The sequence below is a fragment of the Octodon degus genome, unplaced genomic scaffold, assembly GCF_000260255.1.
Source record: "Octodon degus isolate 3935 unplaced genomic scaffold, OctDeg1.0 scaffold00072, whole genome shotgun sequence".
Taxonomy (NCBI): domain Eukaryota; kingdom Metazoa; phylum Chordata; class Mammalia; order Rodentia; family Octodontidae; genus Octodon; species Octodon degus.
The window spans coordinates 1682206-1697913 of record NW_004524648.1 but is presented as its reverse complement, the minus strand read 5'-3'; the positions used below and the strand labels follow the sequence as shown (position 1 = coordinate 1697913).

Genomic DNA, 15708 nt, shown 5'->3' with positions numbered 1-15708 from the left:
GCCCCCTGGTGGGCTGAGCTGGCCACACACACACACACACACACACACACACACACACTAAATAAATAAATAAATGTTAAAAAAAAATTAAAAAAAAAAAAACCCTCACCTATCTATTACTTTTTAGTCCTCAGAGCTAAAATGGTGATGTTGAAAAGACCCAAGTTATTTATTTATTTATTTTTTGGTCTTAAGTTATTTTGATGGTCTTAAGTTATTTTGGTCTTTAAGTTATTTATCTGTAACTTCTCTTCCTTGCTGGGACATTAATCTCAATGTTCTAAAGTTTCTATATGAGTTTTATTTATTTATTTATTTATTTATTTATTTATTTTTGGTGGAACCGGGGATTGAACTCAGGCCCTTGCACTTGCCAGGGAAGCGCTTATTCCACTGAGCCATCGCCCCGGCCCTATATGAGTTTTTTTAAAATGTGGGTCTATTCTCTTTCATTGTTCTGAGCATTGCATGAACAGTTTAGTGTAGCAACTCACACCATTTGGGTTTGAGTCTTGTTTTGTTTTCTGTATTGTATATCAAACCTTTTATTGTAGAGGACTTTTTTTTTTCTTTTCCGGATCCAGGGATTGAACTCAGGCCCTTGAGCTTGCCAGGGAAGTACTTATTCTACTGAGCCATCTCCCTGGCCCCAAATCTTTTATTGTAAATCAAAATAAAAAGGTTTAGTGAGATACATTCCTAAACCTTTTTATTTTGAGACAGTCTCCCCTAAGTCTTTACAGTCCCCAAGCTGGGCTCAAACTCACTACCCTCCTGCCTCAGCCTTCCAGAGCACTGAAGTAGGAGGCATGTGCCACCACATCTGGCAGTTTGAGTCATTTTATTTCACTGATGATTAACCTCACTTATTTTTCTGTTCTGTCTTTCTGGGTCTCCCATTATTTTGATATTGAGTTTCTTATCCTATGATTGTTTCAACTTTTTTTTTTTTTTTTTTGTCTTTTTGAAACAGGGTCTCACTACGCAGTTCAAGCTGACCTTAACCTCGCTTTGTAGCACAACCTGGTCTCAAACTTGTAATGGTCCTCCTGCCTCAGCCTTCCAAGTGCTGGGATTACAGACACGCACCACCACACCTGGCTCAACTTTTCTCTTCTATCTCTACATTTGATACTCCTCCTGGGAGACTTCCTTAACTTTATTTTCCATTTTTCTTCTTCTTTTTTCTCATTTGTGCATTTGTGTACAGGGCCTCACTACCTCACTTGGACTCATAGTGATCCTCCTGTTTCCAGCCTCCCAGCACTGGGATTACAGGCGTGCACCACCACACCTAGACTGGGTCTTGTCTCTGCATGCCCTGGGGGCAGGGCCGGCACAGCTTGTGGGACTGGGGATTGAACCCTGGTCTCTGCGCTTGCCAAAGCAGGTGTTTAGTCCCTGAGCTATCTCACCAGCCCTTATTTTTCATTCTATGAATTTTTTTTATTTCCCACATCAGACTCTTAATTCCCAAGTACTCCTTTTAATTCTTTCCTAATGTTTCTTTAGGCAGTATCATGTTCTATTACCTTAGTTACAACATAGTACCTCATCACTCTGAGGAGTATAGTAAGAGTTTTATGATGTCTTATCTTCCATGCGAGACTTTTTTTTTTTTTTTTTTGAGACAAGTTCTCTCTATGCAATTCAGGCTGGACTTGAGCTCACTTTGGAGTGCAGACTTGTCTCAAACTCACAACAATTCTCCTGCCTCAGCCTCCCGAGTGCTGGGATTACAGGTATGCACCACAAAGTGATTTTTTTCCTAAGAAGAAGCGGGATAACACAGAGAAATGACTTTTTTTTTTCCTTTCCAGAATTGGGGAGTGAACTCAGGCCTTTGCATTTGCCAGGGAAGCACTTATTCTACTGAGCTATCTCCCCAGCCCCAAGAAATGACATTTTAGCAACCACAGACCGGCTACTACATGAAATAGTTATGAGGCCATCATTACGTTACTTAAGCCAGGTATAGCAGAGATGTAAAGGAGTGCATGGAGGTAAAAGCCATTCTGCACTTGGTGATTAAGCGTCTGTGTGTGTGTGCGGTGAAGATGGGGGTGTAGTTCAGGATAAGCCCCATGTTCCCCTCTTACACAGTAAGTCTACGGCAGTTCTGCACACAGCCTGGGAGGACACTGGAAAATGTGGTTTGGGAGGAAAGACCCTAAGTCAGGTACTGGACAGCTCCTTGGAAGTTAAAATGCAACCTACAATCCTCTATATATTATCTGTTTGCTCTCAAGTTCTGGGACAGGGTCTCACTCTGTGGTTTAGGTTGCAGTTGAATTTGCATCCATCCTCCTGCTTCATTCCCGAGTGTTTTCTTTATATAGGGTCTCCCTATGCAGTTCAGACTCATAATGATCCTCCTATCTCAGCCTCCCTAGTGCTGGGATTATAGGCATGCGCCATCAGCACCATATGCCCAAAAGTGGCACTGTGTGCGGTACAGGGGATCAAATGGGAACCTTGTACTTGCCAGGCAGGCGCTTATGCTGCCGAGCTATCTCCCCTGCCTTATATCCATCACTTTTGTTTTCCCTCTCTTGGATGATGTCTAGTTCCCAATTTCTCATTTTGACATAGTCTTGATTACAGGCCCCCTGAGACCAGGTTCTGACTCATTTATTCACTTTGGTAGCATTTCCTGTGTGCCTGGGACATAGTAGGCCCTTCAGACATATTTGTTGACAAGAAAATATGGAAAAGTAAAGTGTACTGGTGAAACTTGGAAGCACAGAAGAAAAGAATCAGTCTTAGATCACAACACTGACAGTTTCACTGGACATTTTGTAAAATTTTTTAAAATCAAATGGCCGTGCTGGTCCCATACCCAGGGCATGCTGAGATGGCAATTGAGACTGGGCATGGTGGCACACACCTGTAATCCCAGCACTTGGGAGACTGTAAACAGGAGAATCACTATGAGTCTGATCTAGTAGAGACCCTGAACACCCTAAAATACAGTAATGAGACCCTTCCTTAAAATACAAAAGAAAAGTAAAAAATAAAATATTATAACTTCTAAATTATTTCAAATGGTAATTTATATTAAAACAGATAGGGGGCTGTGTATATAGCTCAGCAGCATGGCTCCTGCCTCTCAGGACAAAGCAAGCATGAGGTCATGAGATCAGTTCCTGGTACCAAAAATAAATAAATACATAATAATAAAATAAGGCAAATAGGGAAAAATTTTGAAGCAAAATACAGAGTTTATATGAATTATTTTTTTTTTATTTTTAGAGAAGTGCCTACAGCATGTTCAGGGTCTCACTACTAGATTGGATTCATAGTGATCCACCAGTTTACAGCCTCCCAAGAGCTGGGATTACAGGTACGTGCCACCACATCCAGTCTTAATTGCTATCTCAGGGTGCTGCCGGGGCGGGGCTGGCACGGCAGGACCGGGGATCAAACCCCCAGCCCCTGGCCCCTGCACCTGCTTGCAGGCACTTTAATCTGCTGAGCTATTTGGTCAGCCCATATCAATTTTAAAGATTCAATATATATCAAGGAAACGCTAATGTATTTGTTTTTGTGCCCTGCTTCCCTCCTCCAGTCCCCAGGGTTCCAGTATGCCTCTTAATGTAGCTCTGGGTTGGGAAGAACAATTGGATTCTGATAAGATTTGGGGTTGGGACCAGGTGTGCTGGCACACACTTGGAATCCCACCTCTCAGGACAGAGCAGGAGGACGGCAGTAGATGTGAGGCCAACCTGGGCTACATAGTGAGATCAAAATTGGGCTGAAATACATAGCAAGACCTGTCTCAACAACAAAACAATACAAACAACCAAAAGATTTGGGGTTAGAGAATGAAGGGCTGGAGCAAGAGGAAAATTTTGTTTGGACAAACTGCTAAGGAGAAGGGAGTGGCAGCACTGGCCCTGATCAGGATATGTGACTCAGGTCCTGCGGGCTTCTCTGTCCTCCCTTGACTTTGGATCCACGGCAGAGAGAGAGTCTCCCTGTGGGTCTGTCCACTCCTGGATTAGCAGTGGTAACCAGCAAAGGTCAAAGAGATGAAGGAGCCCTCTCAAGGCCACGGGCAGGCAGGCCGGAGCAGGAGGGCAAGGCTGAGCCCTAAGGAATGGTTAACTGTCCTTGGGACAGCAGACACTCTTCCAGAGCTGTTTTTGATGGTGGTAAGCTAAGAGCCCCATCCTGGGACTTTCTTGAGCCACACTAATGAGCTGTCATTTTACTTCTAAAGCCCATATGTCTTGCATTCTTATCTCTGCAGAAAGCGCTTCCTGGTCTGAGTGACACTTTTGTGGAGAGGCCCTGCAGAAGGCATAGCCAGTGAAGGGCTGGCTTTTGCCAGATGGGAGGCAGATGCTGTGCCCCAATACCCCAAGCTAAGTGCTGTTCACATTTGTGCAGGAAAGCTGAACTGAACCTCTGCCCTCCACAGTTACAGCTTTATTGAAAAGTCCAGAAATCAATACTTGGTATATAGAAGTCTGGCCTTCAAACCTCCTGACTTATAAATACTACTTTAGAGGCAATTTAGCTCACTTGATTAGCTTTAGTTGTCAGCAGGCTCCCATAGTTCCTATAGTTCTTGAAGTTTCTTTACTCATCAACTTTCTATTTAGGTAGAGAAATTTAGGATATGCGAAGAAGTCCTGAACCAATTCAAAGATCTGGGTTCTAATTCTGGCTGGGCAATGAACAGCCTGGACGTGCTAGGAGAAGTCATGAAATTTCTCTAAGTTTCAATCCTCTGAAAAATGAAAAACTAAGAGTAGATAGCCCTTTTGATTTTTGGTTTTGGTACTGGGGACTGAACCCAGGGCCTTGGCACTGAGCTACAAATCCTAGTCCTTTGGCATTTTGAGATAGGGTCTTGCTAAATCAGCAACGTCCTGGAGCGCTGGGGTTCCAGGTGCGCGCCACCTGCGCGACTTGACTGCACCGTCTTGGAGGTTATCCATTAGGCAGGCCGGTTTCAACTCCTGCCTACTTAAGCAAATCTGAGAGGTGTTTATTGTTTTGTTCTTTCTGAATTGAGGTTGGTTCTCTTTTCCAGGGTCCCAAATGACTTTTTTTTTTTTTTTAAACTCAATTTATCTTTGTTTTGTTCGCACTTCAGTTGTTTCTCTCCTACTTACTCAGTTATACTCACAAGTCAGGTTAATCTACTTCAAATTTCTAGACATCTCTGTCCATCTTGTGAGTTTTTCTTTTTTCTTTTTTTTTGTACAGGGTCTCACTGTGCAGGTCAGACTCTTAGCGATCCTTCTGTTTCCAGCCTCTTCAGCGCTGGGATCACGGTGTGCACCACCACACCCAGACTCCATGGCTGGTTCAGTGCACTGGGGGTGGGGCCGATGCAGCACGTGGTACTGGAGATCGAACCCCAGTCCCTGCACTTGCCTAAGTAGGCACTTAGTCTGCTGCGCTGTCTTGTAGCCCCCCCACTTTGTTTTTTTTTTGTACAGGGTCTCACTACACAGGCTGGACTCGTAGTGATCCTCCTGTTTGTGAGTTCTCTTTTTCTGTGGTGTCTTTATGCTTAGGAAATTTCTCTTGTATCCTAGGTTCGCAAGTTTAGAACATATCTTAGTCAAAAGCCCTAGTAGACTGGCCAGGTGTGGTGGTGTACACCTGTAATTCCAATACTGAAGAGGCTGAGGCAGGAAGATCACTATGAATTCAAGGCCAGCTTAGACTACATAGTGAGATACTGTCTCAGAAAAACAAAATAAAGTCCTATCTGAAGCCAGGCATAGTGGTGCATGCCTATAGTCCCAGCATCCAGGAGGCTGAGGCAGGAGGAGTCTAGGCCCTATTACTAACTACTCAGTCTCTCTGAGCCTCCCCCACAGCCCCAGTCCCTGTATAAAATTGATAGGTAAATCTCTGTTGTGTGGGATTAAATGATTTTTCTTTTTTGTTTTTGTTTTTGTACCAGGGATCAAACTCAGGACCTTGTGTTTGCCAGGCAAGCACTTATACCGCTGAGCTATTTCCCCACCCCTGTGTGGATTAAAAGAGATGATATGTAAAAGATGCTCAACACATGGGAAGAGCACAACACAAATTCAACCAGGGATGGTGCCCCTGTAGCAAATGATGGGGGCTTGCAGGTTAGCTCAATTGTTTAAGCGACTGCTGGTGCAAACCCAGTCAGGCACAGGGGACTTCGGTTCAATTCCCAGCTCCCCATGCCTTACTAGACCCGCCCTTAAGGCAGCCTGAGCTAGAAAAAAAAAAAAATCCTTAAGAAAATGACCCTAAGGAAACATTTCATTTCACCACAGATGCTGCCACGTGTGGCGGCGCACGCCTGTAATCCCAGCACCCAGGAGGCTCAGGCATCGGGATTGTTATAAGTTCGAGATCAGCCTAGGCTGCAAACGGAACTCAAGGTCAGCCTGAAGCATATAGGGAGACCCTGTCTCAAAAAGACACCCCTCCAGGGGCTGGAGAGATGGCTCAGTGGTCTAAAGCACCTACTTAGAACAAGCTTGGCAAGGCATCAGGGACCGCAGTTCAATCCCCCAGCACCACATGCCAGCCAGCCCCGCCCCCTGGTGGGCTGAGCTGGCCACACACACACACACCACACACACTCTCTCTCTCTCTCTCTCTCACACACACACAAATAAAAATAAAAATAAAAATAAAATTAAAAAAAAAAAAAAGACACCCCTCCAAAAATCAATACAGGTACTTTCTTTAAAAGAGTGACTATCAGGGCCAGCCAGCCAGCTCAGCAGATTAATGTACCTGCTTAGGCAGAACACAGTGGCTGGGGTTCAATCCTAGGAAGTGAAGAATTCAGCAGCAAGTAGCTTGGCAGGTATGGGGTCAGTCTTTTAGACCACTTTGCTGGACCATGTAAGGTCTGACAAGCGCTGCTGTGGTGACCAGACTTGCACCAAACATAACTTCTGCCAACCTGGTTTTCAATTCATTTGTTTGTTTGGTGTTGCTGCAGGTTAAACCCAGAGCCCTGCATATACTAAGAACATGTTCTACTATTCTGCTCTACCCTCAGCCCAGTCTGCATTTTTGAGCCTCCCTATTGAGGGCCCAGGACTGGAAATACAGCTCAGTGGTACAAGGTACAAGTGCCTGACTAGCAAGCACAAGGTCCTGAGTTCGATGTTTGGTATTAAAAAGAAACAACCAAGGAGGGTCTAGTTGACTATTCTTTGACTCACACCCATCCTCCAGTTGATGTTATTCCTACTTACATAACTAAACTAACCATAATCTACCACCTTCCTGAACTCTCACTGAGTAAGAATGGTAGAGATTTGTCTGATCCCAAACTCTTCAGGAGTCCATTTGTGTTCTCCTAATTTACCTTTTCTGTACACATTTTACTAGGTGGCCCACAAAAATAGCCACATATTCCCAGTGGGCAAGTCCTTGGTCATTTCTCATAGATATTATCAAGTAGTACCAAGAGAGGTACTCATGTCACCTTGAATTTATAACAGTGCCAAAGTACTTAACTTGGGGCTGGGGAGATAGCTCAGCAGCTTAAGTGCCTGCCTGGCAAGTGTAAGGACCTGAGTTCAATCCCTGGTACTGCATGCTGTGCTGGCCCCAGAACCCTAGGCACACCATGCCAGCCCTGAAACCAGACATGGTGGCATACACCTGTAATCTCAGCACTGGGGAGACTGAGACAGGAGGATCACTAGAAGTCTGAACTGCATAGCAAGACCTTGTATCAAAACAAAGCAAGAACACATTTGATTTGATATAAATTATTATTTTTTTATTATTATTATTATTTTTGCGGTACCAGGGATTAAACTCAGGACCCTGCACTTGCCAGGCATACAAATTAATATTGACCTTAATCCATATTTAGGGAACAGATTCTTCACATATTGTTTGCTCTACTTCTTTGAAAACTCAAGACAGACACCATTTTTTGTCAATTAAGGTATTTGGTTAAGATATCAAGCTAGGCATGGTAGGCTGGGGAGATGGCTCAGTAGAATAAGTGCTTGCTTGGCAAGCACAAGGGCCTGATTTCAATCCCTGGTTCTGAAAAAAAAAATCTGAGCATGGTGGTACTTACTTGTAATTTCAGCTACTCAGGAGGCTGAGGCCAGAGGATAAAAAATTAGTGACTAGCTTTGACAATTTAGTGAGACACTAACAAATTTTTTTGTACCACAAATCAAACTCAGGACCTTGTGCTTGCCTGGCAGGTGTTATGCCATTGAGCTATATCCCTGGCCTGACACTAGCAAAATTAAAAATAAAAAAGGCTTGAGTATATTTCAATGTCACCCATGGGTTCAATCTCTGTCACCACACACATACATAAAAAGATGGAAAATTAGTTTTGAAGATACCTCTATTAAGGATAAACTGCCTAACAACATTGTACTTGGCAAGCACCTGTATTCCCAGTTTCTCAGAAGGCTGAAGCAGGAAGACCATTGGAGCCAGGGAGTTCTCAGCCAGCTTGGGAAACACAGTGAAATCCAGTCTCAAAGAAAAGAAAATCTACTTTACTCGTCTATTTCCTATACCCTTGCCTTTCAAGTTTGGGGTCTCATAATATTTAAATCCTCTGCTCTTCTGCCTGTGTTTATCTACACTGACAGCTGTTCCTTCATCTCTGTCACAGTTTCCCTTTGCATCTCAGTTTCTATGGAGCAGAGCTACCGAATTCACACAACTCCCCACACAGCCACCCAGATCTTTCATTCTTGGAAGCCTCACCATATTGTTCAGGCTGGTGTTGAACTCCTTCTCCCCCCACCAAAACTTCCGAGGTATCTAGGATTATAGGCAGGAACCACTGGGCATAGCATACACCTCTCTCTCTCCCCCTCTCTCTACCTCCCTCCCTCCCTCTTTCTCTAACTGGGCCCAGGGCCTTTGCACTGAGTTATATCCCTAGCCCTTTTTTACATTTTTATTTTGAGCTAGGTTCTTGGTAAATTGCTGAATTGTCCAGGCTGAGCTAGAATTTGTGATCCTCCCGCCTTGGCCTCTCAGGCTGGGATTCAGGCAGAGATTTCTTTTTTCCCACATATCTATTATATCTGCTTTTCCCTCTGTTCATCTCTGTGTTCCTCTTTTTCTTTGTTCCTTCTTTTGTTTACAATTTGTTTTGGTACCGGGGGATCGAACTCAGGGCAGTGTGCTTGACAGGCAGGTACTTATGCCGCCTAGCTGCATCCCTGGCCCTTTCTTCCTCCTTTCGGATATCTATTAATTGTCCTGCTTCCTTTTTCTCCCTGTGATTCTCCTCAACATCCCCTTGTTTACTCTTTGTACATCTCAGATGCTGGTTGTCATCTTCCAGCTTCTGCTGATCAGTTACTGTTCATCTCTGTCCATTTATGTCCTGTCCACCCCAAGTGGTTAATCTTACCACAAAATGTGTGCATTTTACTAGGTGACCTACAAGAGCAACCACATTTTCCTAACGGCCAAGTTCTTGGTCCTTCCTCTTACATACTATCAAGTATCTCTGTCTTTGGAATATTTTTTAAAATGTACTTTAGTATGGGGTCTACAGAGTTTTACTACACAGATCAGACTCACAGTGACTCTCCGGTTTTCAGCCTCCCAAGTGCTGGGATTAAAGACGGGTGCCATCAAGCCCAGTCTCAGTCACTGTTTCAGTGCACCATGGGGGCAGGGCCAGCATGGCACACAGGGAATAGAACCCTGGCTATCTTTGTGTTTGGCACTATACCTGGTTGTCTTCAAATCAACATATCCCCTCCTCCTCAATGACTCTATGGTGGCCCCCTCCTCTCTGCCCTGCGGCCTCTCAACTGCTCGGCCCAATCCCCCTCCACTGTTTCCCTCCTTTTTGTTCTCAGCCAACTGACCTGAGGGCCTGCCACTGTGCTAGCCAACTCTCCTGAGTTAGTAGAGCGCTTCTCCTCAGACTTCTCACTTTCACTGTCTAGACTAGCTGTACCTCCTGCTCTGGGGGCTCCTTCCTGTCCGCCTTTCTTCTTACCTTTCTTATCCTCTTTGTTTATGAATATTTTACCAATTCTATGACTTAAGTCCTTCTCAGCATCTATCACAGCTGTTTTCAGGATTTGTGCCAACACTTTTCATGCTAGTTCTTAAAGTCTCTTTGCCTCCATCTCCCCTATGCAATCAATTATTCTCTCTTTCTATCCAACCCTCAATCTCTGTATATCTGTCTCTGTCACCCTCTTTGTCTTCCTCTCCTTCAGTCTCTTATCAGTATTTTTTTTTAAAGCTTCCTGTCTCTTGCTTTGGCACATGTATCTCTTTTCCATGGAAGATTAAGGGTTACCTGTTTTTGTCCATTGTTTTGGAGAGTAGCAACCCTAACTGCTTTACATTTTCTGTAACGTGGCTATTCTAATGGAGAAGAGAAGGGTTTTTTTTTTTTTTTGCAGAAGGGTCTTGTGCAATAAAAAAAAAATGCAGCAGAAACAATAGAGGGAAGAAAGCTTTTTGGCTGAGTCTCAGAAGAGGGTCACCTATTACCTCACCCCTCTGCAGCCTAAGGGAGCCTCCTCTCACCTGCTATACCTCTCCCCTCAGTCTTCCATAAAACCTGAGACTAAGGAATCCCTATACTAGGCACCTAGATTGGGCACTTGAGTTCCTTCTACGATTTCAGTGCTGTTTTAAGAAGATAGACATAGGCACTGGGGATTTGGCTCAGTGGTAGAATGCTTGTCTTGCAAGCTGGAAGCCCTGGGTTCGGTCCTTGGCACCAAAAACAAAAAATAAACCACCCCCCTCCAAAAAAAACCCTTCCCTAAAAAACAATTCAACCAAAAAATACAGTAAAATCAAGAAGATAGACATAGCCCCATGACCATTCATCTAAGAATCCGTATTTTCTTTCTTTTTTTGGTGGAACCGGGGGATTGAACTCAGGACCTTGCACTTGCCAGGGAAGTGCTTATTCCACTGAGCCATCTCCCCAGCCCTCTGTATTTTCTTTGTAAAGAAGATATTAAAGAAAATTAAGAAGACTGGATAGAGTAAGACTAGTATTAAATGCAAACTTGGTACCTGTAGTGCAGCTTTGAGAACTAGAAACATCAACAGCAATTGTAAGACTGGCATTCTTCTGATACTCGGCAGTGGGCACACACAACTCTACTGGTAACAGATCATATCTATTTGTATTTATTTGTTTGTTTCTTTAGTTTTGATATAGGGTCTTACTATATAGCACAGGCTGGACTTCAACTTGTTTATGTAGCTCAGGCTAGCCTCAAACTCATGGATACCCTCCTGTCTCAGCCTCCTTAGTGTTGGAATGACAGACATGCACCACTATGTCTGGCCAGGTCATATCTCTTAAGCCCTCTTCTCCACTGCCAAGATTTGGTCATACATGGGGTCTCTTTTCAAACTTTCTGGCTCTATCCCCTCCATGCCAGATCTCTTGGATCCTTATCCATCCTCGTGCTGGAGCAAAGGGTTTCTGTTGTCACTGGAAGTTTCTTCCAGCTTTATACCTCCTGCTACCCTTTGTTGAGAGCTCTGGCTGTACCTCTTGAGTTCTCTTTCTGGAAATGGTGCTCATATGGTGATAGACTTTAGTGAACAGTAATCTAGGTTCCCACCCAGCCACCAATGTCAGCATGTCTTCTTAGCTCCTAAGATGAAGGTAGAAAAAAAAGAAGGGGGATAAGAGGTAGGGACCTGAGATACTGGTAATCCAGTCCAGCTATTTACCGCATGAGAGACTGGATAGTGAAGACCACTTATCTTCTAGTCCACTCCATAAGGCTGGTCGAAGACGAATTTGCCACTTTTCTCTAGTTTTTGAAGTTCAGAGTGGAACCGTCCCTTGTAATAGGCTCATTGCAACATGTCCTGGTCCTCTTGTTCTCCTCGTGTTTAGGGACAGATGGATGGGGCCGGGGCTGAAGAACATCGCTGATCAGAATTTGGAGACCTGTTTTGATGGAAATGGCACTCACAGTGAACAGCCCAGTTCCACCAAGAATGATCAGAGCAAGAGGTATCTGGTGGTGCTGTTGGAACATCCAGAGACTCATCCATCCCAGTGGTACCAGACGGAAGAGGACCAGAGTGGTCAGGGTGGCCAAGCTGGTCATACTGAAGGCCACAGAGGGCACCTGGCGAGAAGTCAGCAGCAGGATCCTCAGGTGCAAGCAGATGGAGTTCACCTCCACCAACAGACATACCACAGAGAAGCCCACGTAGTGGCCAGACAGAACAACAAAACTGAAGCAGCACACCACCTAGGGACAGATGTCAAAGTCAGAAGACCTTCCCTGAATTGTACCTATCATGTATCAATTTCTTAGCCTTTTTTTTTTTTTTTTTTTGTGGAACCAGGGATTGAACTCAGGCCCTTGCGCTTGCCAGGGAAGCTCTTACTCCACTGAGCCATCTCGACGGCCCAATTTCTTAGTCTTTATTCAAGGGGTCCCTCAGAATTTTGTAGGGCCACCTCCAAAACCTGAACTTTATGTTAACTTTTGTTTTGTTTGAGACAGGACCTCACTATATAATCCTGGCTGGACTTGAAGTCTCTATGCAGTGCCCACTGGCCTGGAACTTCGAAGTTTCCTGCTTCAAGGACTGGGATTACAGGCCTGTGCCACCATACTCAACTTAATTGTTACCTTGGTCCAGCGGTTCTCTTTTTTTTTTTTTTTTTGAGGTACCGAGCATTGAACTCAGGACCCTGCGCTTGCCAGGGAAGCGCTGATTCTACTGAGCCATCTCCCCGGCGGTCCAGGGGTTCTCAACTCTAGGTTTCTTTGCTTTGCATTCTTGTCTGGCAATACTGGGACTACACACCTGCATCATACCTCTCAACTTCTGTTCTTGGGTTTTATGCTCCATCCCCACATCCTATACCAGGGCTCCTGCTTCTCTCAGCAAAGATCCATATTCAGTACTTCTGTGACCAGCTATCAGCTGGACCCTTGTAAGGGTGCCAAACCCCTGCACAGACTCCCAAGGTTGGCCAGCAGTCAATCCCTTGCCCTCATTCAGCCTAAGATCGGAAGGATCAGGCACCAAGAGTCAGAAACTCTGTGGAAAGTCAGAGGACCGCAAACTGCAGAGCTGGCATGGTGGCACATGGCTGTGATCCTAGCACTCAGGAAGCTGAGGCAGGAGGATTGCTATGACTTCAAGGCCAGCAGGGGCTATGTAGCATGATCAAGACCAGCCTAAATTACATTGGTGAGACCCTGTTTCAGACAAACAAACAAACAAGAAAACTAAAAAGAGGGTTGGGACTCCAGGTTGGGCAAGCCTCCATTTCTTGGCCTTTCTTTTCAGACTCTCACCACCAGATGATGACAGAGAAGTTCCCAAGTCTGGCCCAAGGTTTGGTTCCGCAGCAGGTCAGTTCCATCAGCCAGGAAATACCCTGTGGAGACAGGAAAGGGATGTCAGGCTTCCCCAGAGCTGTGCACAGCCAGGCAAGTAGCTTCAGCCTTGTTTTCCCTAGCACTTTAGGTCGCTTCAGGAAGATGCCAGAAACATTTAATTCCTGTGGAAGTGGGGAAACGAGTCGTGGCATTCTGAATCCACAGTTGCCCTCACTGACCTAACCCTCGCTTCAGACTTACCCACAGACACTGCCACCAGGACCAGGGCCCAAAACGGGTGGCCATGAGCTGGGTCTGAGGCCATCTGGGGATACAGCGACAGCCTGGAGAAGATAAGGAAGTCAGGGTCAGTCTCTGTATAACCCTGACCCTCTCTGTGGTGTGGATGTCCTCCCACAGTCCCACGGCACTCCAGGCTCAGACTCTGAAGGTCTCTTTTCAGTTCCGGTCAGGTCTTCTAACCTCAGCTTTCCAGTCCCCTTATTCTCACCCCTCCCACCATGCCTGCCCAACCCGCAAGCTCCGCACCCCAGCAGCGACCCAGCCCCGGTGAGCAGGCTGTGCATCAGGGAGACACATTGGTTCCGCCACTTCCAGCGGTCCTGAGCAGTAGATCCCGGCGTGGGCAGCCGCTTCAGCCCCCAGTGCAGACCCCGGAATACGGCGAAGGAGGCGCCGGTTGCCAGGAGCTCTGTGGGCGCCATGTCCTGGTGATCCAGCGCGGTCCTGGTCCGTCTCTTTGGGCCTGACCCCTGAGCGGACACCCCACCCTGCACGGGTTGAGTATCTGCTTTGCGGGCTGGACCCCCAGGCTCTCTCGCCCTACCAGCCCTCGGAATCTGCTATATTCTCTTGGGTTTGTCCACGCCCCCACCCCTCAGCTGGGCAGCGATTGGAGCAGCCGTGGGGCCACCGCCTACGGAGCCACCACGACTGAACGAACGCGTCCCGCTCCAGCTAGGGACCGCTGTTTGGGGGCTCCTGGACACCACCAAGCCGTGCAACTCAAGGATCCTTCTGGGATGTCAGTAAGGATTTGTCCCCAGCGCCATGTGCCCTAAACCCCTCGGAATTGCTATCTCACCTGATACTTCTGGAGCCCCGCCCTACTAACTTTCACCTTCTTGTCCCGGCTTCATCTCTCACCTATCGGTTATCTCTCACCACTCGCCCTCGCAACCCTGGAGATAAAAACTAGAGCAACTCACTCCACTGGCCTGAGCCCAGCCGTCTCAGTGCCTGGCCTTTCACTCACTATCAGTTGCCAGGGTGCCTCCCCTTTTGGAGAGCTCTTGTGTTCCAAGGTTTCCAAGCCATTGACACATCCCACCAACCCTGTAATTACAGGGGTCCTGCTCCCCTACTTAACTCCTCCAAAAAGAAATAGCAGCTCCCACTTTGGAGAAGCAACCCCCAGGAAATACCCGTCTACTTACCCTCCACCCAAGCACATCAGCCATAGTACAAAGGAGAGAAGAAAGAGAAGCCACTTACCAGTCTTGAAAAAGTATTCCCTCTCTCTGGGTTTTGTACCTGTTGGGTGCGTCAAATACCTCCTCCAACGTGAAGGCAAGAAGTAACACAGGGTCACCTCCAGTTTGAGGCAGAGTCAGAAGAGAAAATAAAGATTGTGCCTTTTTCAGCAGCTGAACTATTGGGATTCTAGAACTCTTCAACCTTGGAGAGGAAAATCCTCCCATCCCTCATCCCCCGAAGAATGACAGGTTTTTACTTTTTTCCTTCCTTCTTATTCCACTCCACAACTCTCTAGTTGGCTGCCAACCAGCAAGTCATAGAGCTGCTTCCTGCATATTGAAAATGGATTCTGGCTACTCCTAATGAAGTTCACAGCTCTTTAGTCTTGGCAGCAGAAGCAAGATGATGAAGGGAAGGTCAGTTTGCAAAATACCATATTAAGCAACACACAGTGATGCCCCTATGGCTCCAAGGCCTACCTCTTTCAGAAGCCTACCTATAGCAAATGTGGCTGTTCTGCCAAGCACAAGGTGAAGTATAGCTGGAGTGGCAAGGCTTAAAGATGAATACCACCAGGACTGGGTGAGTGGGACACCTAAAAATTGTCTATCAGATTCATGCCTGGGTTCTGGGAAGGAACACCTAAACCCAAGAGAGCAGCTGTTGCAACATCCAGCTCATCTTGAGCATTTCAAGGATTAGTCACAGTAAATATATTGATTTTAAAAGGGGGCAGAGAGTGAGAGAATGAAGTTCACAGCACAGGGGATATAGCCTAGTGGTAGAGCACTTGCTTAGAGTGAGACACTGATCCAGAGGACTAAAGCAAACCAAACCAAAAACGTGACATGCTGATTAGCATCCCAACCAAACATTCTCACCAAGGGTGAGGTGCATCCTCCCTTCTACA

General features: G+C 45.9%; 1 protein-coding gene and 1 pseudogene across 1 annotated transcript; both read right to left on the bottom strand.

Moving 5' to 3' along the window:
• The window catches only part of LOC101575845, a 14035-nt pseudogene extending 2006 nt beyond the window's left edge, over nt 1-12029 (bottom strand).
• Nucleotides 11251-14026, bottom strand: Tlcd2 (TLC domain containing 2). Its single transcript, XM_004635344.2, has 4 exons — nt 13851-14026; nt 13563-13645; nt 13278-13360; nt 11251-12215 (listed from the first exon to the last, which is right to left on the bottom strand). The coding sequence occupies exons 1-4, from the start codon at nt 14024-14026 to the stop codon at nt 11766-11768; spliced, it is 792 nt and encodes a 263-aa protein (XP_004635401.1). The 3' UTR covers nt 11251-11765.
• Between the last annotated feature and the right edge of the window lie 1682 nt (nt 14027-15708).